Source organism: Gavia stellata, chromosome 11 (assembly GCF_030936135.1).
Source record: "Gavia stellata isolate bGavSte3 chromosome 11, bGavSte3.hap2, whole genome shotgun sequence".
Lineage (NCBI taxonomy): Eukaryota > Metazoa > Chordata > Aves > Gaviiformes > Gaviidae > Gavia > Gavia stellata.
Genome location: NC_082604.1, coordinates 19,645,153 through 19,670,540, shown reverse-complemented (window position 1 = coordinate 19,670,540; position 25,388 = coordinate 19,645,153). Strand labels below are relative to the sequence as shown.

The following is a 25,388-nucleotide window of genomic DNA, read 5'->3' as shown; positions in this document are numbered from 1 at the left end:
GGGCCCATGTGAAAGAAATTAGTCTTCCCCTGACAGGGCCACTCTCTTGACCACCTCCCAGCACAGTTGTCGCTGCCCCTTGGAGCCTGTATCGTACGCGTTAGACACCTTTGTTACCAAAAGGGCAATTTTCTGAAGTGCTGAGCTCCCACGAGAGAACATGCAGCCCAGAGAAGGGGTGCCACACCCACCCAGGGTGGTAGTAGATGAAATCTCATTGTTACAGCTGCCTTTTCTTTTAAAACGGGCCCAGTGATTGAACAGTCAATCGATAGATTGATTGAACTGCTCGCAGAGGTCTTGTGAAGTATGACTCACTCTCAATGAATGGAGGTTAAGAACACAAAGCCAAAGAAATCAGTAGTAGGGCATTGTGCTGAACACTCTAGGTCCACAAGGAAGAGTTTCTGAACATTCGGTTGGCTTATGTCTACATTTAAAAATTGCAGCATTGGTAGCATTGCTTCTCCTTACAGAGTAGACAGGCTCCAGGCATTTTAGTGCATCTTGGAACAGCCCAAAGCAGAGGTGGATGTACTTGAGTTCCATCACTTACAGCTTTAGGCAACGCAAAACTATTACCTTTTTCTAAAAGGCACACTATTGTTAACTGAAGTTATGGGTTGGATACAGCAACACCAGGTGACGTTCATCCATCCACATCAGATGGGAAGTCAGACAAGTTGACTACTATGGCCTTAGAAAAAATAAAAATACTTGCTGCTTACATTGCTCAAAAAGATGGATAGCAACGATTGCACAATCAAGGTTGCTCTCAAAGGCATTTCTAGTCTTCCAACCAAGTATAAATCTTGATTGAAAGCCATAGAAAGCACCAAGCCCACCCTACAGTTAAGCAATGCAATTAATGCTCCTTTAAAAAGTATACACTTACCGGCCCGTAAGGATGCTGCACCATGCCAGAACTCCACCTTGGAGAGTATCAAGTGTCCTACTTTGTCTCGTTTTTGCTACTCTATTCTCAGCGCCTGTAAAACCAGCCCACCACACACACCACCGAGGCCTGAAGGATATTTGGCCATAGAGCAACGTTCTCCCCTTGGATCTTAACCCCTGGGTAAGAAAGCAGCTCACACTGTGAAGAAGTTGGCTGCTATGGAGCAAAGGAGGAAGGAATGTGGAAAAAACAGAAGTGGAATTGTTACTTGGCACAATGAGTCAAGACCCTCTGGCAAAACCGAGGCATTTACAGAACTACACATTAAACCTTTTTTTTAAGCCATCTTTACATTGTAAAAGGAAAAAAATACGTAAGATGTCCAAGGAGATTTTAAAATTACCAAGTCTTGCAGCTGGTTTGTAAATGGTTTTACTAAGAGCTCTGTAGCCTTCCTTCCCCCTATCTGCCAGTTCTTACTCCCCAACATCAGGAGGGCATGATGCAGTACCTAATAGCCAACATTCCTACTAATTCTCATCATGGCAAAAGGTAACAGGTTTCATAGGATTTAAGGTTCATCTTTGCAACATAATCCTGTACAAAACCAAACCTCACCCATTTCAAGAGTCTCAGTTCAGAAGAACCTATTCTACTTGTAAACAGTGAGGTCATGAGTTATCACTGAACATTTACACCAATTCAATGGTGCACCGATTTCCTACCTGCCTATTACGTGCTTAAAATCTCTTGAGGAAAAAGTAGTGACAAGTTATTTAGCTGACCCGTTAAGCCCTGCTCAGGCATGTGCCACAACTGGAGACATGCAATTCAAAGTCAAACAAAGCAAAAAAGCCGGTAACACCAGGATAGTATTTATTTGCTCCCTGAATTAAATATTGGCAGATACAGAAAATTCAGATACCAACTATTTCCCCAACATTTACAAGACTGAGTTTGCAATGTCAGAAAACAAGCACATTGATGCACAATCCTGGCAACTGATAGTGTGAGTGCACAAGATCGCCATGCCTGAACATCAGGTTTTTTTAAGAGGCAGTATCCCTGGTCTCCAGCATCCAACACTGTCCCCTCACTGACAATTGTGGCACCACAGAACAGCCAAGTAAATATCCTGAGTGGGCAGCTCCAGTGCATTTTCCCCCGCAAAGGATTTATTCCACGCTCCTCCTGAAGGGGCAGAGGCAAGGTCAGCACACCCGACAAATAACCCACCTATGAACACAAGCCGATTCTTGCTGTGCCTTTTTTGCTCTGTTCTTTGAGAGCAGGGAAGAACACAGCACAGTGACACTTCCAAGAAAGCTGTTCTTAAAGGTCTTATTGCTGCCACACATTGTCTGTGGTGGCAACAAAGTGCCAGAGGCACACACATTCCCTGCTGCATGCTGACTTGCTCTGTGGCTGCTGAACTTCACAGTGGGTTTGCAGCACTTTCCCTGCTGTCTGATGAAAGGGAAGTTTTCAAATAAATAAAAGGACATGAAGTAAGCAAGCTTGTATAACTGAAAACGTGTGGAAACACAAAGCACGTGCCGTTGAAGGAAATACCATTTGCTCCTTTTCACACTGGAGCAGAACTTAGGAACTTGCATTCTCCTTACAGCAGCTGTTGCGGTCAGTGCCCCCAGAGCAAAACACAAGCGTAGTTGGTGCAGCAGGAGAAGCCAGGCACCTCTGCTCCCTTTTTATATAAAAATAAACAGACACTTTTCTAAAACATGTCTGCTAAGCCAGGGACACATAGAAGACAGATCACATCTAAGATGTAGTGATCCATACAGCATTTCACTGGCCAGTGCACATCCACTATTAGCCAACCCCCGCAGGGGGAACCAAGCACGTATTATCCCCTCTTTTACAGAAGGGGGAAACACATGGTTTTACCAACTCTACTGTGCAACCTTGTGTTAGATCTTAGCACGGCAGATGGCAAGAGATTTTCCCTTTTGGAAAGATCACAGAAGTGCCTTCTAGGCTGCAAAATGCCTTGGGCATCCTCAGACAACTGCATCTTCTCCAGGCACAGGAACTCCTAAATCCCAGTCCTGCACTCCAGATCCTAACCCACATGCTCCTATTCACCAACCTTGCCAGTGTCTCTTCAGCAGGAGTTCTCTTAGCTCCAGAAACGACTCCAAGTAACTTAGCTGTATGACCATTCTTCCACAATCCCAATGGTTATATTTATAAGGGTGTTGTATGCATTTGCATCTATTTGCTCCCTTTGTAGTAGTAACAAGGACCTCCCAAAAGATAGCTTATAGTATATCATATCCAGGCTCCAGAGGGATTCTAGGTATCACCACCTTCTGCTTTTCCCTTACAGTTTTTACACTGGGCTGCAACCATCCAACAAAGGTGCCACTGAGCAAGTGAGGGAGGGAAGTGGCAAAGTTGGGAACACACAACTTAATTAATGATGGGATTGTCAGTCACTTCGATGTCAGGCCCCACATCTACACACCATGCACTGGCATTGATCTTGCCCTGCCCACCCAGCCCAGAAAGGCAGTGAGAGTGCCTCTTCTCATGCAGAGCCACCATGTCAGTCTTGGTCGCCGTCAGACGACTCTTCCTCTGCCTCCTCCAGCCACTGGATAAACTTCTGGAGCTGCAGAGAGAATGAAATGTAACTGGGTAACAAGTGACACCAAACAGATGCTGGGAACACTCAACAACTCCACTGTGTCAGTCAGCACCACTATCATGCATAAGAAAGAGAAAGTGTTTCTAGGAGACACAGAAACAGAGGCAGATTGAGGGAGAGAGAGAGAAAAATTTACATGAAAAACATTTGGGATGCCATGGACAAACCCACTGATTAGATTCCTGAGGGAGATTCCTCCAGTCAGACAATCCCCACAACACTCAGCTAAAAGACAATAGTTGGAGTTTTTCAGAGCTTGAGGGAGAAGAGATGACAGCTGCACCTTAGCTAAGACACGTTAGGAAAACTGTGCTGGGAAAAACCTACTCCCTGAGAAATTGCTATAAAGAAGGCAGCTCATTTTACCTTTTAACTGTGCTTGAATAAGCAGCTGAAAGCACTGCTGACCTATACTAAGAGCCGACTTTGCAAAGGTTTTAAATGACGTTGGAGTTCTTCAGAGGTGGCTTTTTTCCCCTGCTCCTCTTCCAGATCCAGGGAGGAGGACTGGAACAGGGCTCAGCCAAACTGCAGCACAAAGTTCTGCCTGATGGAGGGGGGAAGTTTATATGCTCCTTCCAACACAAGCCAAATGAAACCACTCAGTACAGCAAACACTTAGAAATATACGTGAAGGGACTGGTGAGCCAGGAATGAAAGCTTCAAAGGAATTGCATGGGGCCAGCACACAGGGCATTGGCCTAAAGCCCATTTCAAATGGGTGTTGGCTTAGAGAAGCCATGCTGCTACTCCAGAAAGTGCTGGCCTCGTGCTACAGAGAGCCCACTAAAAACAATCTCCCTCTCCTACTATCTCCATTCCTCATTCAAACAGGATGATTATGGCAGAACACGCAGAAATTCTGGAGAATAAAGTTGTGTTGTTTAGTGTTCAATGCACTGGTGCACTACTGGCCTACCACATAGGCAACAGTGGCACTGAACTCCACGCAAAGTTTCTTTCAGCAGCTGTTGTCTCTGTCTCTCCACCCCCGCCCCCCACCTTTAAACACCTTTGGGACTTACCCGCTGGTTTTTACGAAGCTGCTTTCCCTTGTCAGACGTGTCCCGCAAAGAGAACCAATTGAGAATTACATCTTCTTCCAGAATTTCCAGCTGGTAAAACGTCATCAACACCTGCATCGATTAGAAAAGAGCAACAGGGCTCTCTATAAACTCTTTTGGGGCTAGCTCATGTCCAAGCACAAAGTTTGCACATAATCTGTGTCTCCCAGCTCCATCTTCAACAGAAGGCACTCAGTCTGCTTCGTTTTGCTTTTATTGTTAAAAATAGCTGTGCTTCTCCTACCAAGCCTTATGTTGCTGACAGTTAGATGCTATGACACATAATGAGTCAAAGTTCAAGCCCCATCAGCTTCAGCTCTGTGGATGCAGGGTATGACTGAGAGCTGTGGGCAACAAAGGGTCACAGAGGATGTCAGTTCAAGATGGTACTTAAGTTCTCTTTCTAAAGCATCCCAAACCCCACCCCCAAAGCAGATCTAACAAGCAACTCTTACACAGGCCCACATACGCATGACGGTGACATGTGCAGAGAAGAGCATGTTATCTATCCAGCTCTGCCCCAGGCTCCCTCCTCCTGCCAGTTCTTTTTAAAAGTGCCTTATGGCATGTGTCAAAGCAATTGGTCATTCATCAGCTCAAACTCCTGCGCAGTGCAATGAGGGTAAGATGCAATCATGCTTTCTCAGGGTGCCTTTGTGCTCAGGCAGAGCAGGCACTTCGCAGTTGGTCTCCTTGTGGCAGAGCACTGACACAGCTGGCTGCCAACTCCAAATGTAAAGTGTCACTTCAATTCCCAGCCTCCAGGGAAACCCAAGCCCCTAAAACAATGGACACGTGCCAAACAATTGCTGTAATTCAAGGACATTTTGGCTCACCAAACAAGGATTTTGGCTCCAGTCCTAAGTGCTTTGGCATTAGCCAGAAGCACTGGTAGCAGAAGTTAGGATTACTCTTTCTTGAGGAACCAAGAGTTAAACATGCTCTAGGAGAGCTCTTCCAAAAGAGACAGGGGCTTCCCAAGACACTGCTAAAGGAAAGACTTGCGATCCAAGACAAACGCTCTCAATGTGATAGAGCAGAAAGAACACAGGGACAAAATATTTGTGAAGGAGGGTGAGGAGGAATATACTGAAAACTCTCAGAAGAGGGGAGATAGGTAATAAGCCACGTCAACTCCGCTTTATTCCCAGTTTCATAAGTAGCTCAGCTTGAATAAGCAATCCCACCCTTATTCCCAGCTTTGTTTGTTTTGCACTCTAAAGTAGGATAAACCATTTGGCAGTTAGATCCCAGGGACTATGGAGGGATAAATGACCTAAAGCAAGCCTCTGGCCTCGCCTCTTCCAGCATCACACAACAAGGGCATCAAGGTTAGAAGCTGCAAAATAATAGCTCCCTTCAGGCTGCATGCTGGTAATTAATACTCACCCTCAGCTGTGCTCCCTCAGAGGCACAGGCAGACATAGAACTTTTTTTTTTTTTTAAAGTGATCGTTATAGATGGATTTTCTATACACACTCTCCACCAAAACCCCAAAATTCTCTCCTCTAAAGCTGACAAGTCGATGATGCAAACATGATGCATTTCACCATCAATCTAGCAAAAACAGGTCCTCAGAGTTGGGAGCGGATACTCACTTTAGCTATCGAAGTGCAGAGACTGTCATGTTCCAGGAAGAATTCCTCAATGGCAAATAAGGCATTCAAATGATCTGATGCCCGTTTTATGTAGTTCTTAAACAACGGGGTCCAGTTTTTCAACAGCTGCAGGGGAAAAACACAGAAGAGTTCCTGAGCTATGAGATGGATGTGTGCACTCAGCCCTGTTTGTCGGCTATGTTGCATTAAGAAACTAACCCAGTGAAACATTTTAAGGAACCATTCAGCTGACCACTTAATGTATTTGCCCCACTCTGTCCATGAAACAGATGCTATTAAGTCTCACATGCGCAGATAGGACCTGGTTTTACTAAGCAGCTTTGAGGATATCCGTTAGCTTTCTTGGTTTTGCCTCTCTGGATGGAATACTAGATTATCACAATGAATGTGTTTAATGGAGTCTGGCACTCCATTAAAAAAATCACTTCACAGCAAACTGATAAGGAGAGGTACATACACGCTACTCAAACCTTCCCCCCGCAGAGCAGCTGACGTTTTAGTGGAACTTTCCTTCAAAGCAGAAGAGCAAATAAGAAAAAAAGAGAAAAAGATAGTGTCAGGATAATTACCAGCTGAGTAGAAGTGGACAGTGCAAAATAGCCACCCCTAAAACAGGAATGCAGTGGAGCAGCCCCTAAGTGCGAGTCACACGTTTGCTGTGTGCCTACAGGCTGGTTTGGATCCTGGAGTCAGCTGCAGGGAATGGGTGGGAAGGATGAAAGGCAAGAAGTTGTTACACTATTAGCTGATCTCAGTTCTCTCCTCCAAGGCTTATTTTTTATGAAGTCTTTGGTTTAATGATTTTGGTGCTGCCTCTTCAAACAGTATTTCTGTCTGAGTCTCCCACAGCTCTTTCGCCTGTTGTACATATCTGGAAAGCAAGCAGCAGGGAAAGCTCTGCAAAGCAGCACAGGCTGACCTGAATCTGGGATAGGAGGTAATAAAGATACTTAGACCCCTGTCTGTAACAATTTTAAAAGATATCAGAACTAGGATAAAATACAAAAATTATTCATTGGCCACATCATGACCAGACCGTCCTACAAAAGCATTGTAGGAAATCAAATCAGAGTTCCACATCCTTTTCAATGGATTAATTAAACAACAGGCATTCTTACAACTACATCCCTGGCATGCCCGTACAGATATACTGTTTTGCCATGCCTTCAACAGTGTCTCCTTACAGAACACATCTGGTCTGTTTTGAAGGGAAACAGGTAATTCACAGGGGCTTGAGGTGTGATGAAGAAGCTCTGAGTCACCTACATTCAGGGTTATTTTGTCCAGGATAATTGCTAACAGGCAGTACCCCTGCCAGAGGGAGAGCTGTAGGACGCATAGCGGAGCTAGAACCCAGGCTAGCGTGGACTACCAAAGGTAGCCTATACTAGGAAATAGTGCTCAACTACTCCATAGTACTACTACACTCCATCACCTCTTCAGACACATGTGCTATGCAACCATGCTGGAATTTGCATGCCTCAAGCAGAAACAAAGAAGGGGATTAGTACAAACAAACTGATCTGTAGAGTAGTACATCAACTGGCTCAAGGAACAACAGTAACAGCACAGAATGATCCTAATCATCATGGTATCACAACAACAACAACAACAAAAAACCCTGAGAGTTACATGGCGTATTTCCAGAAAGTATTTTAGCCTTTAGCAAAATGCTTAATCCTAAACGCTCTTCCCTCCTCTACAACCACCTCCTGCATTTTTATTATCCTTTGGAATTCTTCACCTCAAATGCAGTAAACCTACTATCAAGTTCCTTCCAGGCTAAGAAATATTTTGTAATACCTTTCTGTTAATGCCTTTAAATCGTAAGTGGGCGCAATTCTAATCAGAAGCTACTGAGTTTCTGAAAGCAAATTAATCAAAGAAAGCACAGCTATAAACACTCACAAATCCAGGACTCAATCCAGTATGCCTATTGCTGGGAAAGGGAAAGAAGAAAAAATATATCATCTCAAGATGAGAACATGCACTGTACTGTAACTGGTGCTAATGGGGAAAGTAGGGCTCAGCCCCAAGAGCCCCTAGAAAAACACGCCCATGAGCCTGTATGATCAGAGAGGCTGTTTTGGGAGTTTCATGAAAATCTGAACTGGGGAATTAGAAGCTTGCAATTATTTTAGATTGAATAAAAGACTGGCAAATGTGAAAAGATAACTGACAAAGAGCCCTATGGACAATATCATAACTTTCCAGGCTTTGACTCTACCCTGGGTAACTCCTCGAAACAATCTATAGTCTGGAGAAAGCTATCAAATTCCTCTGACAGGTCGATTCATTTTTCATCAGATCTGATCGGCGATGCTGTATCAACTTCAAACAGGTTTGTGATGCACTTTTCTTTTGTCAGAAGGACAGTCTTGACATCAGGCCTATTTTACCCCTACCCTCCAGCACAGAACACCATCATGAAGTACATGCAAAGCGCAAGGGACAAAGCTGTAATTTCAACCTGTTACACCATAACAGCATCTGTGCTGATCACCATGAATTGCTTCAGTGAAAGCAGAGTTCCATTTGTTCCCTGAATAAGCGATCCCATGTTGTGTTCACTTGCATGACATTACGAAAGAGTAAGGCTCCCTAACAGAAACCCGAAGAGGTGCACCACACATGCTAGCCGCCGGGCAGCAGTGCAGACACTGGCCAGCTCAGCAAACTGAACTGCTATATTGCCTCCCCCAGCTTCCTTCAGACATCCTCACCTACATAACCTCGTTTGATGCTGCTTCAGTGACAACAGAAGCACAGCCTTCAGTTTATCAGCAGCTTCAGCCATGTTTGCTCAAATCATGTCTACAGTTCTAGGAAAGGTCTGGTTTTCTGTACCATCTCTGCTTTACAACTTGTACAAGAGCCAAACAACATGTCTGACATACATCGAACTGGATAACTCTATTTCTCAAGCCTCCATGTTTCACCTGAAAAATACCCACGGGCATATCCTTTACCAGATGCTTGTTTCCTAAAATTGCTGCAACGCTTAAGAGCTTCATGCTCAGGGGCCAGTGCTTCAGAGCACATACTGTGGTTTCAAGTCAAACCATACATCATAACTATGGTATTTCCACAATTTCCCCTCTTGAGCTGTCTGGGACTGCTCTACCATCACTCTTACACAAGGAACCCATCCTCCTTCAGCATCTCTTAGTCAGAGTTGAGCTACAAAGAGAGTGAGAAACATAAAACAATTCTATAAAGTTCAGTGGGCTTCTGATATTCACCACCCTCAGAATGCAAGTATCCCCATCTCATACAAAATAATATTTTGCCATACGTAAACCATCATAAGCAGATCTCAGCCTAACCCTGCTATTGACGGAGGCAGTTTTAGCTGCATAGCTACACACTTCAGCTACGTGGTTTCATTATGTATTAATCTATACAAAGTTAGTGTATTATAGGTTAGCTAGTGCTAACTAGTGCTTGTGCTTGGGATTCTCAGGGTGTAAGTAGGTATTAGTAAATTAAAGGAGTGTACTTTTTACTAACTAGGGAACCACAAATTGCAGAAAAGCCATGGTTTCAGATGCTGTACAAACATGCATGTACTGCCCAAAGAACTGGTCTCTTCTCTTCAGAGCACTGTTGATAAGTATGCAAAGCTGCTGCCCAGGAAGACCATCGATGTCTGTTTAGTAAACCTTTGAAGGCTGATTCATTACTCCATTAGAGGCACATGTCAACTCAAACATATTGGGTTATTATAACTGTGACTAACCTCACACGTGCAATAGAGCATTAACAGTATACCTCACCAGGATACCGCCTTCCTGCTGAGTTCAGTACAGAAAGCCAGCACAACAGTTCTGCACACAGTAAAGACACTGAGGCACAAAACTGTCCCAGAGGATTCTCTAAGAAACTTCCTGGTTGTTCTTTACAAAGGAGCATCTGGAGTAACTGACTGCCATGATAGTCAATTGGTTTGACATTTGACTCTCTTTGATAAATCCAAGGATAATTTGTGTTTCATAAATGCACATGCCACACAATTCCCTGCCTAGAGAAATTCCACTTGTCCATGGCACAGGGCATGGACATGCTGAATATTACATTTAGATTATTATTGCTTCTCACTAAAGGTGAGTTGATTTGCTGTCTCTGCTGTTAAACAGGAGCATCAGCTTTTCTATACTGAAATATATATGGACAAAGTTACCCAGAGGTAAGCCCTTCATGTACTTCCATTGTCTTTAGCTTCTAAGGAGCTTTGGGCAATTACGCAAAATGTTATGCATTTATACAGTATACTTTATCCCAGACGAGAACCTCTTCTGACTGGCTGCTGCAGTGAAGTTCTCCTGTCCTACTCATGCTAGATTAGGAGCCCAATCTGGGAGACCGTAAGAGATGCCATATCCTAGCTGGAAAAAACCCAAACCATCCTACACAGCTACCAACTCCACACAACCTGTTGTCTAGATGTACTGCTTTCCACTTAGAGTCTAACACCTGCTCTAACGTTCTCTTCAGTCCTCCTCCTCCAATTCTCTTTTTCCCGGACAGGTCATGGTATTCAAGAAAATGGTCTGGAAAAATGAACAAAAGCAAGCAGAATTTAAACAGAGTGAACAACAAAATCTCACTAAGCCATCTGATGAACAGATCAGTTCACATGGATGTTTCCTGCAGAAGGCATCTCCACACATCCAGGAGATGAACTAAGTGCCATGCTTACACCTACATAGAAGAAGAATTAGTTTTCCACCCTTCCCCATCAATTGAAAGCACATACTTCATCAGAGAAAGTATTATGAGGAAGTCTAGTGTTCCTCTTTAGCTCCATCTCCTAAAAAAATTGAAGTAGTCCTTCCCAAACACATGTCAGACCCATTCATTCTGAAATAGCACCTTCGTAAGCTGTAGAGTTTGCAAACTCAAATACATAAATAGGCTATAGCAAAGAGACAAAAATACCACAACAGCTTCAGCTTGGATCAACAAAACCATTAAGATAAGACTGTCTGCTTTTTAAAGCAGATCCTACCCTATTTTGTCTCCCTTAAGTCAGGAAATAGAAATCGCTCTCATGCAATTATACAACCCGCCTCTTTAGAGACACAACAGAACTCTGTATCTTCGCGCAAAGACAGTACTTGGCTGGAAAAAAATTGGCACCAATTACAGTATGCAGACAAGTAAGACCTTGGAAAGGATCCCATTGGGAGAGGAGCGCTCCCTGCTGCCCCAGGGACAGGGCTTATGATGGATTGGAACTGGGTTCCTGGAACGCAAGCCTATAAAGACATCTCTAACAGTCCCCCTCTTTTCTCTTCTACAAGTGATGCACTTCTACTATCACACACAGGAAAGAGAAACAACCATAAGTACTGAAGTAGAGCTCCTCACACCAACGGTCTCAGCTGAGTTCTGTCAAGCAGGTACAATAGTTTCAGTTCACTTTTACTTCTATGGAAGACAGAGGCTCATGAACTCAAGGAGTTCAAGTGGCATCAGGCTTAACCAAAAAGACTTCTCAGCCAGGAACTACCTGGGGCATCCAGACAGACTCCTACACACTAGGAGATAAGCCCAAAGAAGAGTCAAATAGAGCAGGACTCACAGGAAGTAACGCTGAGAAATAGTTCTGGGAGTCCAGGTTTGCATCCAGCTGCTGCAGTGGGAACTCCAGGATCACTTTACTGAGCACCTGCATCATCTCCTTCAGGCCAATGTTGTATGCATACCTACGAGGAAAAAGGCAAAAAATCCCAACATTTCACACAATCTGATCTCTGCAGACTGGCTCTTCACAGAGATACGGCATAAAATTTGATTTTCATCTTCCAGACTTGTCTTTTATTTGTTTGTTTCGTTTTCCAAATATTCAAGCAATAAAACCACTTTGCATTGCATCAGGCCCTGCATAAGGCCACGAGTCCTGAAAATCTGCTATCACAGTGGAACAAGCTGCTGCAGGGACAGCACCCTCACGTTTAGTTACTAGAGTGCTGTAGGAATACTGTTGTGCAAAAGAAGGGAAACAGGTTTGTATTTGAGAAATACAAATAGGTAAAAGGCACTCCGATTATGTGTTCTAGACTTGCTGCTGTAGAAACAGAGTGGACAAGCCACAACCACAGCACAGCCCCAGCTGCAGGCAGCTGGTTGAATGTTGCAATGCACAGAGCAGCAGCCCCTACATGAACTCACAGGCAGGCTGTGCCAAGAACTGGCTTGCTCTCTTCAGTCCACAGTTACTTAATAGCAATTCAATCTCTTGTTACAGAATTGGGGCAGGAAAAGCCTAACCACTGAGGATGCTATAGATGCAGCTGGCTCCCTCCATCAATTCCTGTTGTCATTCAGTCATGATCTCTAATCTGCATTTCTCATGCTCTGTACTGATAAAATTATCATTTAACAATCAAACATAGGTATTCACATGGTTTTTCCTCTTCCTTCTAGGTCTGCTGACAAAACCAACTGTTCAGCATGAGGGACAGCACCCCTAAGGGAACACTCACTTGAGAGAGTTGATTTCCAGGACCAGATTGTCACAGGAAATGTTCTCTTCTTCGCCCCTCTGTAACGTACCCAGAACCTCATTCTGGAAAACTAATGAAAGAAAGGACAGGTAGTGAGACATGAGAGGGAAAAGTACAGATTCTTCAAACTGTTCATTGCTGAAGAAATTATGCCCTTACCAAAGGAAGCATTCTGACACAGACGTCTGTTTGTTCTCCATAAGCTGGCACAAACCCAGACCAACTATACTTATAAATAGTGGAATATAATTCAAATAAAGCAGATGACCTACTAGATATCATTGATCTATCCACACAAACCAGTACCAAGCTTTTTACCTCTGCAACCTTTTAGAGCAGAGTTTCTATTATACTTTCACAATCTAGCTTTTCCTATTCAGACAAAACTCATCATCCCCTAACTAAAGATGTGAATTCAAACCCAAAATTTATTGGTTTAGTTTCCTTTGAGGAGACACTTTAATGAGAAAAAGCCTTTTTTTCCAAGGGCTTGAACCCCTTTCAAATCCAGGTTAAGCTTAACACAACAAAACAGAAAACCAAAACGTATCCGCCAAAAGAGGCAGCTCCTACAAGGACATTTAATTCTCCAGCACAATTACAGCAGTAAGCTGTCCACACAGGGAAACTCTGCTGGACCTTCACACAATCTCTGAGTTTAGAAAATGACACTGCCATTTAAACAGACAACTCAGGGAGGTCACTTTCATGAAGGTCCAGGGATCATGAGTGAGAAAAATGGAGGATCTTTGTTTAGCTTCTCATCCTTGGCTACCTTATGTTAAAACAACAGTAATACAGAGAATATTAAAGAACTCTGTAGAAAACGCAGGAAGTGAGGCCAGGAAACAAACATATAGACAGCCACAAATTTTCCAGTATGCCTACAGAAAGCAGCACAAATCTCACACTCACTGCATTATCTGCAGACTCACCATACTTCTTAACAGCCCATCTCTCACCTTTGATGTCATCTAGCTGAGGGGACGCTGCCCGACTGTCTGGCTCCTCAGAGCCCATGCTCAGGTCACTGTCTGACTCGCTCTCTTCCTCTGAATGCATAGCTGGGCCTGATGAAGAGAAGATGCAGCATTCAACACTCAAAAGCTGCAGTTGTCATATGCATGCGAAACCAAGCATCCCAGGGACTTCCCAACCAAGTCAGCAACTATCTGTCCTTGCAAGGAAGCTTCTATTTACAGGTCCAGATTATTAGATTTGCTGCAGAGGGAATGCTACAGCTGGCACTAGGATAATGGGACTTTTTAAGTGTCTGCAGGCAGACAATAAAGGACAGGGACAGAAGCAAATGCATTTTGCGCAGACTGCTGACTCATGATGGAGCAATGTCAGCAGGCACTGTCACTAGCAGGAAGAAAGCCAGCAGTACCCGGAATAGCCAAAGCATATTCCCTCTAGGGGAGGGCCTGGTATCCTATGGTGTGCCATTCATGGCACAGACAGCTGTGTGTGTTAGCATAAGTCAAAGATGTAATAACATCTTCCACAGAGCACAGAAAGAGAGACAATCTGGTCCACCATCTGCTTTCACCTCTCACCTTGCCTCCACACTCATATGTTATCTGGAGCCAGTCTGCTTCACAAAGCCCACGTCTTAACTCTAGACACAATCATCAACGTCCCACTCAGCTGGTTTCCCTGACACAGGTCTGTCTGTCCATCCCCAGGTGACTACACTGAACTTTTCCTCACCCCACAGGCTTTGTCTCTGCTCTTCTTCATCCTCTTCATTCTTGTCATCTGCTTTCCAGAGATAGCCTCTGCCCTCTGAGCCTACATCCTTTTTATTGTAACCTGAAAAAGAAACAGCGATTAGGAGGTAGATGTCCTGGATCTGCTTACAGGCAAACCTGAAACATACTAGTATAACCTGTATATTACTGCCCCTAAATATCCTTCATCAAGAGGGAGCTGGGACTCCTGCAGATGCATACGGATTTCAGCTTTTATCTTCTCACTTGCCTTGACAAGTGACCGACTTACTCCTCCCTAGAGCAGCAACATTCAGCTGACCACATTTAGATCCCTCGACAAACCCAGACTGGTAGAAACAGTATTTCAGAAGGACAAAGTCCTTGGACACAGTCCATGTACGAGGACATAGATCTTGCAACGTGCCTTGAACGGAACATCTCTTCCAACTTCAGCTTATTGTCTCCTACAAGGCTCCTACTTCTCCTATGGAGAATAGCTGAGTCTCCAAAGATTTTAATACTGGGGTACTGAGGTATGTCTCACTGTCCAACTTGAGCCGAATATCCTTGCTTGCCCTTCTGAAAACACACATGTTCCAAGCTGAATGCAGCACTAAGCTCTAGCCCAGCACTGCAGAGTCTAGAATGGGGACAGAAAGACCCCAACAGATCATGGAAGGCAAGGCCCTCTGCATAGTCTGGGTGCATGGAGCCAGAGATTCTCATACCTTTCAGTTTCACTTTGCTTTCCTCCTTGTTCACACCAGAATCATCACTGAACTGGTCATCATCCTCTTCCTCCTCATCTGGTGGGTGCAGAGAGATCACTGTGCCCTCAGAAAGACTGATGCTGGGACCTACTACTACCTGCAAATATGTACAACATATCTTAATGAAGAAATACCCTGATTGCCCCCTTGTACCTCCACCAGCAGGGACAACAGCTGCTCCAGACAAGCTGTATAATAACAAGCATAACTGAAGACATCAGCACTGCTAGATCACATACCATACTACCTAGCCAAACAAAAGGAAGAAAAAGGTGGGAGTAGTAGTATATCCCGCACCTCTGCAAAAAGGCTTGGAGCAGCCCTGTATTCTGGTATGGTCTAGTGTATGTAAGTCTAGTAACCTGCCAAGAAAGGCAGAAAGCAGAACAGTCATAAATACAGCTCACCTGAGAAGAGAGGACACAATGGGGCTTTAGCTCTACCTTCTCCTTCACTTCAGCTTCATCGCAGATAACAGAATGGTAGATCTCCACATTATCTGCTATGTGTACTCTGTCCCAGAGAAAAGCTCCATCCAAAATGACTCTATCACCTGTTACACATCACCAAGCACAAATATGTTAAGCAAGGCAGTTTGCTGTTCTCCCACACTGCTGAGTCCACTAGAAAGCATCTTACTGAATCCCAATGCCCTTGATGCATGATGGATGTTAGATGTAAGGCAAAAATTTGCCTTAGAGACCTACAGCTACTTCTTACCCAAAGCTAAAAGAAGAGTTTGTTCTCTACAGAGACTTAACAAGTTGACAGTAACAACTGACATCTTGGTTTTGCACAAATACAGTCAAATCACAAAAAAATCCCAGCCAATACCAGGAAGAAGGAGTACCAGGCAGCTGACAAAAACAGGGACAGATGTCCCTCATTTGCAGGATGCTGGTGAGTGATAACTCTGGATCAGTAAAGGTCATGCATTCTCTACTGCTGAAACAACTTATTTGCATGAAGTGACTTCTAGCTTTCAGCACCATTATGGTACCCTGAAAACTTTAACCTATATTCTCTGCTGGAAAATCAAGCTTTTCTCCTTTCTTCCCATTAGAAGTCAATCAGTACCCACCTATCGTCCTCTCTCAGAACCAAATACACTTTAAAAACTAAATCCCAACAACCTGTGCCCTTGCCTGGCAAGGCCTGCACGTTCCCCATTCTTGTACTCACCTATCCTACAGTTCTGCCCAATAACGCTGTTTGTTATGGAGCAGTTGCTGCCGATGACTGTTCCCTGCCCAATGAGTACGTTCTCTTCCAGCACGCTACCGTGGCCAAGGCTAACATCCACCCCTCGGTAAATGTTGTGTTTAGAATGGGTGTAACTCTGATTCTTGTCATCGGTGAAGTTCATCTCTGGAGTCAAAGGATAAACCCAGCGCCGGATGATGTCAGAGCACACAGCTTCGTACATTAGCAGGTTGCATATATGGGCACCGTACTCTTCTGTCGTTACATGCATATGGATCTGATTCCCCAGGACCTGGGAGACAGGCAGAAGCATGTCAGAAGATTCTCTAATGTAAGGTAATAGGATCTCCCTTGTAACAACCCTCTCCTTACCTCCTCATTCACCAACAGACCACGAACAAAGTCATCCCGTGTCTGGTAGTCAAAATTGTCTGTGAATAGCTCAGCCACCTGACAGGAATAAAATATAAGGAAATAATATAGTCATCAGAAAATATTGCCAGGGAAGCCAGATACTTAATGGTGGTTCAGTGGTTCTCAGAGAGCCGAGTTATACAGTATAGGTAAGTGATGCTCTTGCCTTGAATAAAGCTTTGATTCTTTCTGCTAGGAGTGTTGACCTTCCCATCTCCTCCTCCTAACAGAGACTATGAACAGATTCTGGGGCAAAACATTGCTTTAGCATTTCCAAGCAAGCCACCCAGCCTCACTTTGTAGTTTCACTCCCAAAGGAAGGCTGTAGATCAGCTTTTCCAGATGTGGAAGAGATGCTGGTGAGCCTAGGCTAGAATAACCCTGAATGTTACCCTAACATGGTACCAGCTCGCAAGTACTGACACTTTTCCATAGCATAGCCATCACCTCTACTCCACAGACGTTATTATACTTTAAGTGAGATTGCTTACTTTCCAGTATAGTTTCATCCTGTGCCATATCAGTCAGTCTGCTGATGCATCTACTGTCTAATTCTGCCTGGGCTTGAGTACTGGATGCCAGATAGAGACTGAGCTCTCTCAGTCTGCAAAGCGTTGCCACATATCACTCAGGCTTTCAGCTCAGTCACTGAGCACAACCAGGAGTTTTGGTTTCCAAAGCTAGCACCCTCAGGCCACATGCACCCCCTGCGCACCAGCAGCACCAATGGAACAATGCAGATTGAATTTTGGACCCTCAGAAGGGCAGAGTTCACCTGTGGAGAGCAGATGCTGATATGACAATCCAGCAAGTCATGGCGCACCTCAACGTTCTCAATAGAGTTCTGGAACAGACTCTGAAAGAGGAAATAATTCAGATGAATTTTTTCGCAGTCCCAAACCCCAGAAGCCTTCTATAAGCCAGGGGCAGTATTGATTGAATTATTAAACTAGCTGAAGTTCTGAGGATCAGAGAAATCTACAATCTACGCTGGGACACAAACTTAGCAGACACAGCCTGGTCACACACAGAGCTGCGTGTCAGTCAGCAGAGACTGCCCTCATCCTTACACAGTGCAGCTTCCAAGAAAAAGCTTGTACTTCAATCACTTTTCCTCCTGAAGGCTCCTTACCTTAGTCGCTGGGAGCTACAAATGTACAAAGAACGTCAAAAAATCAAAATGCAATATTCATAGCTTCCATATCGCCTGTGGATTTTTACAGCTGTGGGTTGGTTTGTCATTGTTGTTGTTTTTTGTTTGGTTTGTTTTTTCCTTTTTGGTTTCACACAGTGATTTGTGCTTTCATTTGAAGGTAAAAAATAATCTACTGATTACAGATTTGGGAATGAAAATGCCATATAATCACAGTCTTAGTTCTGTGTTGAAAAAGAAAAAGGTCCATATATCTCACTGGAGAAAGTGCCTCCACAGACATTTACAGAGCGTTTACTACATTATTAGTAGAGCCCATAACCTTTAACAGTACAGGCAGAGGTAGGAGGTACTACCCCTTGCACCTGCTGTTATTCCACCCCCCGTGCCAGGCTCAGTGCCGCTTCAAAATGGTTTGTGTATCACAGTGGCATATGCATCCCAATTTGGGAACCCTTGCAACAGCACAAATCATCCACCTCCCTTGTTTCACATGGAGAACAGGCATCAAATAAATGCAAAAACTGAATTGTGAGAAATAAGTCTGCCCTGTCTTCCAGCTCTGAAATGAATCCCAAACTTATGTATCCCAGCACAATTTCACCAAGCCTCAAATAAAGGTTAAAGGGAAAAAAAGCCAGTTTACCAAGCGTTACTTCCTATCATCTGCTCCTCCAAAAGAAGCAGCGAGCACAGTTCCCCAGCCCTCACTCAAGGAGGACCTCCTTGGGGCGGGCTGATTCACTATTGCAGCCCTTTTCCACCCATCAGGTTCCAGACGCACCATAGGAAAGCGGAAGCGTTTCAGGCCCTGGGTTCTCTGGTAGTGAAGGACACGGTTTGTGGCACTGTCCATAGCAATAACAATGTCATCCTCTTTGCACCTGGCATGGTGACCAGGTGAGGACTCCTTGAATATCATGGTCATCACAGAAACATTCTTTTCCATCTTACGACGCAACCTGAAAAAGAAGGGCAGAACTTCAAAATCACTCTTCAGAGAGTTAGAGCCCAGAGTCTCAGCACACCAGGCAAGTGTACGCTTCTTTCAACACCTACTTGTGCTCCTCCAGGGCTTTGGAGATGTTGAAATTGGACACCACATCTCCAGTGACAAGAATGAAGTCAGAACGAACAAGGGACTTGGCATCAACGTCTCGCAACACATCACCAAGGGAGCGGTACAGGTCAGAAGTCACAAAGCGCACCGCATTGGGAGAGGTGTGGCGGCACCACTTGGATTTTCTGGAAGGAGAAAAACACATTGGGAAGGCATAAAGAGGATATTCCTATAGAGAACATGCTAGGACACAGTGCCCCAGTGCACACCTCATCTGTAAGTGAGTGCAAGGAGAATCCTATTACAATGAGCCCACTATCAATAGGCTTAGGTATGCTCATTTGCACACAGCAGATGAACTGAAGAGGGTTCGACTTTGAGACCATAGCTTATGGAAACTTAGGAAACCCAACTCCACTGTGAGCCAAGTTTTGATAGGATGGAAAAATTACACACAACCCAAACTTTTTTTCTTGGAAAGCAGTACCTCAGGCAGGGAAAAGACTGCATGGGTCTCTTTAGCTTGCAAACCTGCAGCATGCAGAGGCAAAGGTGCCAAGAGAGCTGTTTCCATATGCTGCATGACATGCCAAGACAGGGCATAATGCAAAGGATGCATAATTTACATGGCTACTCAGAGGAATTCCCTGCTTTTAGACAAGAAAAGTTAAATGCCAATATAAATGCAGTCCCAAAACACTCAACACCTTTAATACGCTGCACAACCACACTCCTTCACAGGAAGAATGATCTTTTTTGAGATGTGCTAGGAGAAAACTGTTGAAAGGGAATCTCTTGCACACAGTTTTCATCAGAAGGATCAGTGAGACCTTTGAGGCTTGCTAGAGGATAGAAGAATCCTTTCCACGATAAAGCTAAAAAGAAGAAGAGATTCTTACTGTAAATGCTCTTTTATCTCAGCTGATTTCCAACAGCAGAAAACAAAGGTTTCTTCCACTCCAGTTGCTGTTAGGAACTCCAAGGTATAGTCAATCATGGCCACATTTGCCATAGGTAAAAGAGCCTAAAAATAACAAAAAGACACACAGATAGCAGAACAAACACTCTGTACCCCAACATCAGCAACAGTCCCTTCCAACTTGAGAACATAGCAGCACCAGAAAAACAATACAAATAACTGCTCTACCTCCTTTTATCAAAAAATTTCAGAGTTGATCTGAACAGCAAGAGCTAGTTTCTGACCTTCTAGAGGCAGATTCTCACTTCAGAGAAGAAAGCATAAAAGTGAAGTTATCACACATAAAACTCTTCAAGATGACTCAAGTAAGTGACAGAGACTAACAAAAAATAATCCCAGAGTGCCGATTCCCTGACTCAGGCTTTAACTGCTACAAGAAAAACCTGTCAGACATGAATGATGAAGTCACAGGAATATGAGTGTCCAGAATTAAAGAAGTGGGAAAAAAACCCCAATCTAAAGTGAAGTGAGTATTCTCTTGAGATTCAAGCCACACTTTTAAACCAAGTTACTGATTCACAACTGAGTGATCTCATACTATTCTTTAATTAATTTTTGGTGATGTTTTGTTTCAGGCTTGAGCCCGCGTGTATAATTATGACCACTGCAAACGCGGCAAGATAATTGTTCAGACCTAAATTCTCCAGAAGTGCTCTTTCCTTTAACATACAGGTTTCTGATCTCGATAATTAAAGTGCTTTCCCCATCCATTTTTCTGGCCGTATTCTTTTACCCATTACTGCTGGCACGAACAAAGATTTTGCTTCTTTCCAGAAACAAGCCTGCCCAAGCCCACTGCCGTTCCTGCATCAGCGACAGACGAAAAGCAAACAGCACAGTTTGCCTTGCCATATAGAAAAGCAAACAGCACCAACGCAGCAATTAGATCCTCGCTGCCTCTCCAGCAGGGAATATAAACTCTTACAAGCGAGGAAAACTGGTCAGAGGCTTCCACAGCGTGGGGGAAGGCGGGAAAAGCCGCGGCGGTGGGGGCTGCCCAAGCCCTGGGCGGACGCTGGGGCCCAGCAACACCCCAGGACCTGCCGGGAGCGGGTGGGGGGCCTCGCCTTCTCCCGACCCGGCCCGGGGCTCTCACGGCGGGGCACGCCGCGATCGCGAGCCCAACCACCGCCGCCAGCAAGCACTCCGCCTTTCGTCAGAGGCCTGGCCCGCTCTGGCCCCCCAGGGACGGGAGAGACCGGGATCGGCGGCCCCGGAGGAACCGGCCCGGGGGAGGCGGCGGCAGGCAGGGGGGATTTCTCACCCGCGGCCGGTCTTTGGAGATAGGGAAGAAGCGGCGGTTGAAGCTGTCGGCGACCAGCACGGCCTGGAGCGGCGGCGGCGGCTCCTCCTGCGGGTCGGGCCCGCGGGCCACCCCCGCGCCAGCCCCTCGCCTCGCCGTGCCGCGGGCCGCCATCTCCTCACGCTGCCTCAGCTCCCCCCTTCCGCTTCCGGGCTCGCGCCGGAAGCAGCGACGGGAGCTCGGCGGGGACAGAACAGCGCGGGGCGGCGGCGCGCGTTCGCGGGCTGGCGGCGGCCCTGGTCCCCGCCCCTGGGGGGCCGTTCGGCGGATCCCAGCCCCGGTGAGCGGGGCAGGCCTCGCCAGCGCCCCGCTCCCTGTGCATGAGCCAGCCTAGCAGAACGCAGGGCCCGGGGTGAGCGTAGGCTGACAGGGCAGCTTCAGGAGGGGCTCAGGAGCTCCTCGCTGCCTCCCCGGCCTTCCGCCCCGCCCGACAGCACCTGCGTGAAGATCCGCCATTGCCAAATGGATCTTCCTCGGGCAAAGCTGTGGGAGCGAGTCGCTCACACAGGCTGTGACAACGCTGCTGGCCCACATACCTGCCCCTCAGGAGCAGGGGAGAGGCGTTTTTATCAGCATCCCCCAAGGAGGGAGAGGGTGGAGAGCAGAGGAGCGCTCCCTGCCATTACAGGGCACAGCCAGGACCAGGGGAGGCGAGGGGAAGGCCGAATTTCCCACGCACAGGCATTTCCCAGATGACCTTGGGATGAGCGTAGTACTTTGATGCGACCCCAGGGATTTCCAGTTTAGAAAAAGTTACATTTTCTTGCTACGCTTCCTAGCTGTGACGTGTTTGTGCTGCAGTTCCAGACGTCCAGGCGCTGTTTCTGCAAAGGCTGTGAACCAGCCCTTCAGCACTCACACCTTCCATCAAGGATTGACCCCCACAACCCACAGTCCCTGAGGGACCTCTCGGAGCCCACCCAGAGACACTTCAAGAGAGGAGGGGAGGAAAGAAGACATGGTTTCTGGGGGTGGGGGTGGCATTCGTCTTCCCCCCAGCTTGGTGAAGCAGCCCCGGTTTGGGTGCTGTAGGTGATGGTGCCTGGCTGTGCCTTCTGCTCAGACACTGTCAGCTCTGTGCATCCCAATCTCCCCAGCCACCCTTGCCCCAGCCTGGGCTCTGCCCTCATGCAGGTTTGGTCGTCCCTCCTAACGTGCTTTAATATTGGCCTGGCCCTCAGAAGGGGATCGGCTGCGTCCAGTCCTCGGCACAGAAAGCATGCCCTTGGCTGAATCCCTCCTCTGCCACCCCTCTCTCCTGCCAGTCACAGTGCTGCAGTCCCTCTTGCCTGGCGCAGCTCACGCAGCACTGCTGCCTGCTCATTTTTCAGTTAGAGAAAACTGTGCGATGATAACCCCTGCATTCAAAAGCAGGAAAACAGGCTGAGAGACTTCTCCAGGGAGCTCCTAACAGGCTGGCAGCAGGGGGGCTCTGGAGAGCCTCAAGCCTGGTGGCAGGAGGGCCCTTACCAGTGCTGGGTGCTGCAGGACCTGGTGCTTGCTGCCCTGCCCCGTTGTCACACTTCTGCCCCTCTCCATGTGGGACAGGCGTTCACAGCCCCTGCTCTGTCTCCTCACTTGGCCTCTGTTGGATTCTTGTCATCCCTTGCTCCCCATAAACTGCCCCACTATGACACCCTGCTCTGGTCCTCGCTGCTCTCATCTGCTAGCAACTCTGCACCTACCCACTGACTGACCAGCCAGAGACTCAAGGAGCTGATACACAGTTCAACTGCGATTCGAGAAAGAAGTGCAGGGTGCTTGCACCTCCCCCTCTGAGACAGCGCCCTTCCCCAGGGTGGAACGTGGCACACACTTATCAGCCCAAGGCACACAGTATGGCCTTTCCATCCTGGTGATGGGGGTAATTAGGGGAGGCACAACTCAATGGTAGACCTACAGTACTGTCCCAGTGTTGCAGGCAGCCTGTATAGCCCCCGTGGCAGTGCTGAGGGGTCTTTGCTGGGTTGTGAGTGGGAGAAGAGTATAATATGCAACATGCAGCGTCCCTTTTCATTACTTGAATTACAGGTTCAGGACTGAGTTAGTAGAAAAAAACTCTCTGTCTCCTGAAGGACTTTGCAGCATTGGGTATTCCCTGAAATCTCCCTTACCAGTTAAAATGGTTCAGGCATCAATTACATGGTGCCATCTGCGCCCAGTAACTTGTGACTGAGCCCTTGCTGTGCTGCACCTTATGGCTGAGTTGCTTGACCTTAGCTAGTGGTTCAGAAAACAGCAAAGATGGACACAGTGAGAAAATATAAATGAGCTGCCCTAGGGAAATAAATCATCCCCATCCTTTTCAAAAATAGGTATCCGCATACCCTTGGGAATCCTTTTTCAAAGAAGCTAGCCCCAGAACAAAAGTTCCCAGATGGTTTCAGCCCAGGGGTTACAGCTTGAGGAATGATCCAAGAGGTGGATTTGACATTGCCTGAGGGCAGGACAGCATCTTCCTTCCTGCCTACATAGCACTAAGTGCATAAACAGCACCAGAAATCAGGTCTGATCCAGCCTGCACAGCCACTGCCTGTGTCGAGACTGGGCACACAGAGCTCAACAGGAGAATCAGCAGATTATCTGGCTAATTACATCCTGTTCTTTCCAAATGAGGCGAGTTTCCAAGACGTTGCCCTGGTAAATTGGCAAGAGCAGGGGAAGACAAATCAAGGTAATTGCTAATGAACTGAACTCAAAATCAGCCTGATAAATATTCCTCAGGCTTTGCACACACATTTCCCTTTGGTCTCACTGGGGACTTGCAGGCTAGTAACACCCAGGCCAAACAGTTTCTGAAAGCAATATAATTCCAGGGGAGCTTTTAAAATAAAAAATAGTGCATGAAAATTGAAATGATGCTGGACTGGGTTATACTGGACGTCCATCAATCCCAGTATCCCACAGTGGTTGGGCAGGGGAGTGGGAAGACGCATAGGCTGTGGGGCTTTTTCTTACTCCCCCATCCTTGGACACCCCTGGAGAGACCATCATGGGGCAGCATCCATCAGCTCCGGGAATGATGAGCATAGTGGGGATGCTGTGCTTTCTGGGGCATCCTCCCAGTCTCTGTTCCTACATTTTTAACCCTTCCCTCTTTTCCGTTTGTTGTCCTCTCTGAGCATTTGGTTGATCTCTGGCTTTTCCCTCTGCATAGACGATGGCCCATGAGGCATTGCTAAGCCTTGGCAGGCAGCTCCACATTTGGTCCTGTTTTAGACAGCTTTGGGGCTCTGTATTCATCAGGGCTGAGAGGGACCTGTGTCCCCAGCGTGGCGAGATTTGCAATGAGAGGATCACAGGAGGTGATGGAGGAACGATGTACCTAGCACGAGGCTGATTTCCACTCATATGTCCTGCCTGGTGGCCAGCAGCTCTGATGCCCTTGGAGCATCTTTCGGTGCCTCAGCAGAGCTATGGGATGTATGTCATCTTGACTGCAGGTCAGGGATGCAGTTAGTGCCTAAACTCAGCTCTGCTTGGCCCATGCCATGCTGGCAGGGAGCCTGGTTTTGCTGGGGCTCTCCCCAGACAGTGTCAGAGGTGACATGGGGCAGGCCCTGCACCCTGGAGCAGTATGTCTGGGCTCAGGAGGCTGTCCTGAGCTTACCTAGGATGGCTGATGCTCACTTGCAGGTGTAGAGAGGGGTCTGCCAGACCCAAGCACCCTTGGACGAGCTCCTGCCCCTGGGAGAAGGAGGAGGCAATAGCCAGGACATGCTTATGCTGTCCAGCCCTCCTGTACACCTGAATGGCTCTGTGCTTCACACAAGATTTATCTTAGCACCCAACCAAGGCCTGCAGGTAAAAAGAAAACTGCAGACCTCAAGTAAGTCAGCAAACATGAAAGCCAGACAGACTCTGCATCCCGACCCTTCTGCTGCATACTCTCCCTCCCGTGCCCTGGGCTCTGGCCAAGCTGGGGAGGGACACTGACTCACAGGCTATTTCTTTGCTCTTTGCTCTTTTCGGCCTCTCCTGTGCTTCTCAGCAGAGGGTTTCTGCCAGATGAACTGCTGGGCTTCCTCCG

The 25,388-nt window shown here is 46.4% G+C and overlaps 1 protein-coding gene across 1 annotated transcript; it reads right to left on the bottom strand.

Moving 5' to 3' along the window:
- Positions 1-1,787: 1,787 nt before the first annotated feature.
- EIF2B5 (eukaryotic translation initiation factor 2B subunit epsilon) lies at positions 1,788-21,472 on the bottom strand. Its single transcript, XM_059822503.1, has 16 exons — positions 21,320-21,472; positions 19,976-20,100; positions 19,076-19,261; positions 18,801-18,978; positions 17,639-17,719; positions 16,822-16,899; positions 16,429-16,741; positions 15,654-15,799; positions 15,205-15,343; positions 14,475-14,576; positions 13,724-13,831; positions 12,741-12,831; positions 11,837-11,960; positions 6,232-6,357; positions 4,595-4,705; positions 1,788-3,533 (listed from the first exon to the last, which is right to left on the bottom strand). The coding sequence occupies exons 1-16, from the start codon at positions 21,470-21,472 to the stop codon at positions 3,468-3,470; spliced, it is 2,127 nt and encodes a 708-aa protein (XP_059678486.1). The 3' UTR covers positions 1,788-3,467.
- Positions 21,473-25,388: the final 3,916 nt, after the last annotated feature.

Excerpts from the sequence above, each read along its gene's own strand:
- EIF2B5 (XM_059822503.1), bottom strand. The coding sequence starts at position 21,472 with ATGGCGGCCCGCGGCACGGCGAGGCGAGGGGCTGGCGCGGGGGTGGCC. Across the intron at positions 20,101-21,319 it reads TCTCCAAAGACCGGCCGCGG|GCTCTTTTACCTATGGCAAA; the intron begins GTGAGAAATCCC and ends TGTTATTTTTAG. Across the intron at positions 18,979-19,075 it reads AAAGCCCTGGAGGAGCACAA|GTTGCGTCGTAAGATGGAAA; the intron begins GTAGGTGTTGAA and ends CTTCTTTTTCAG.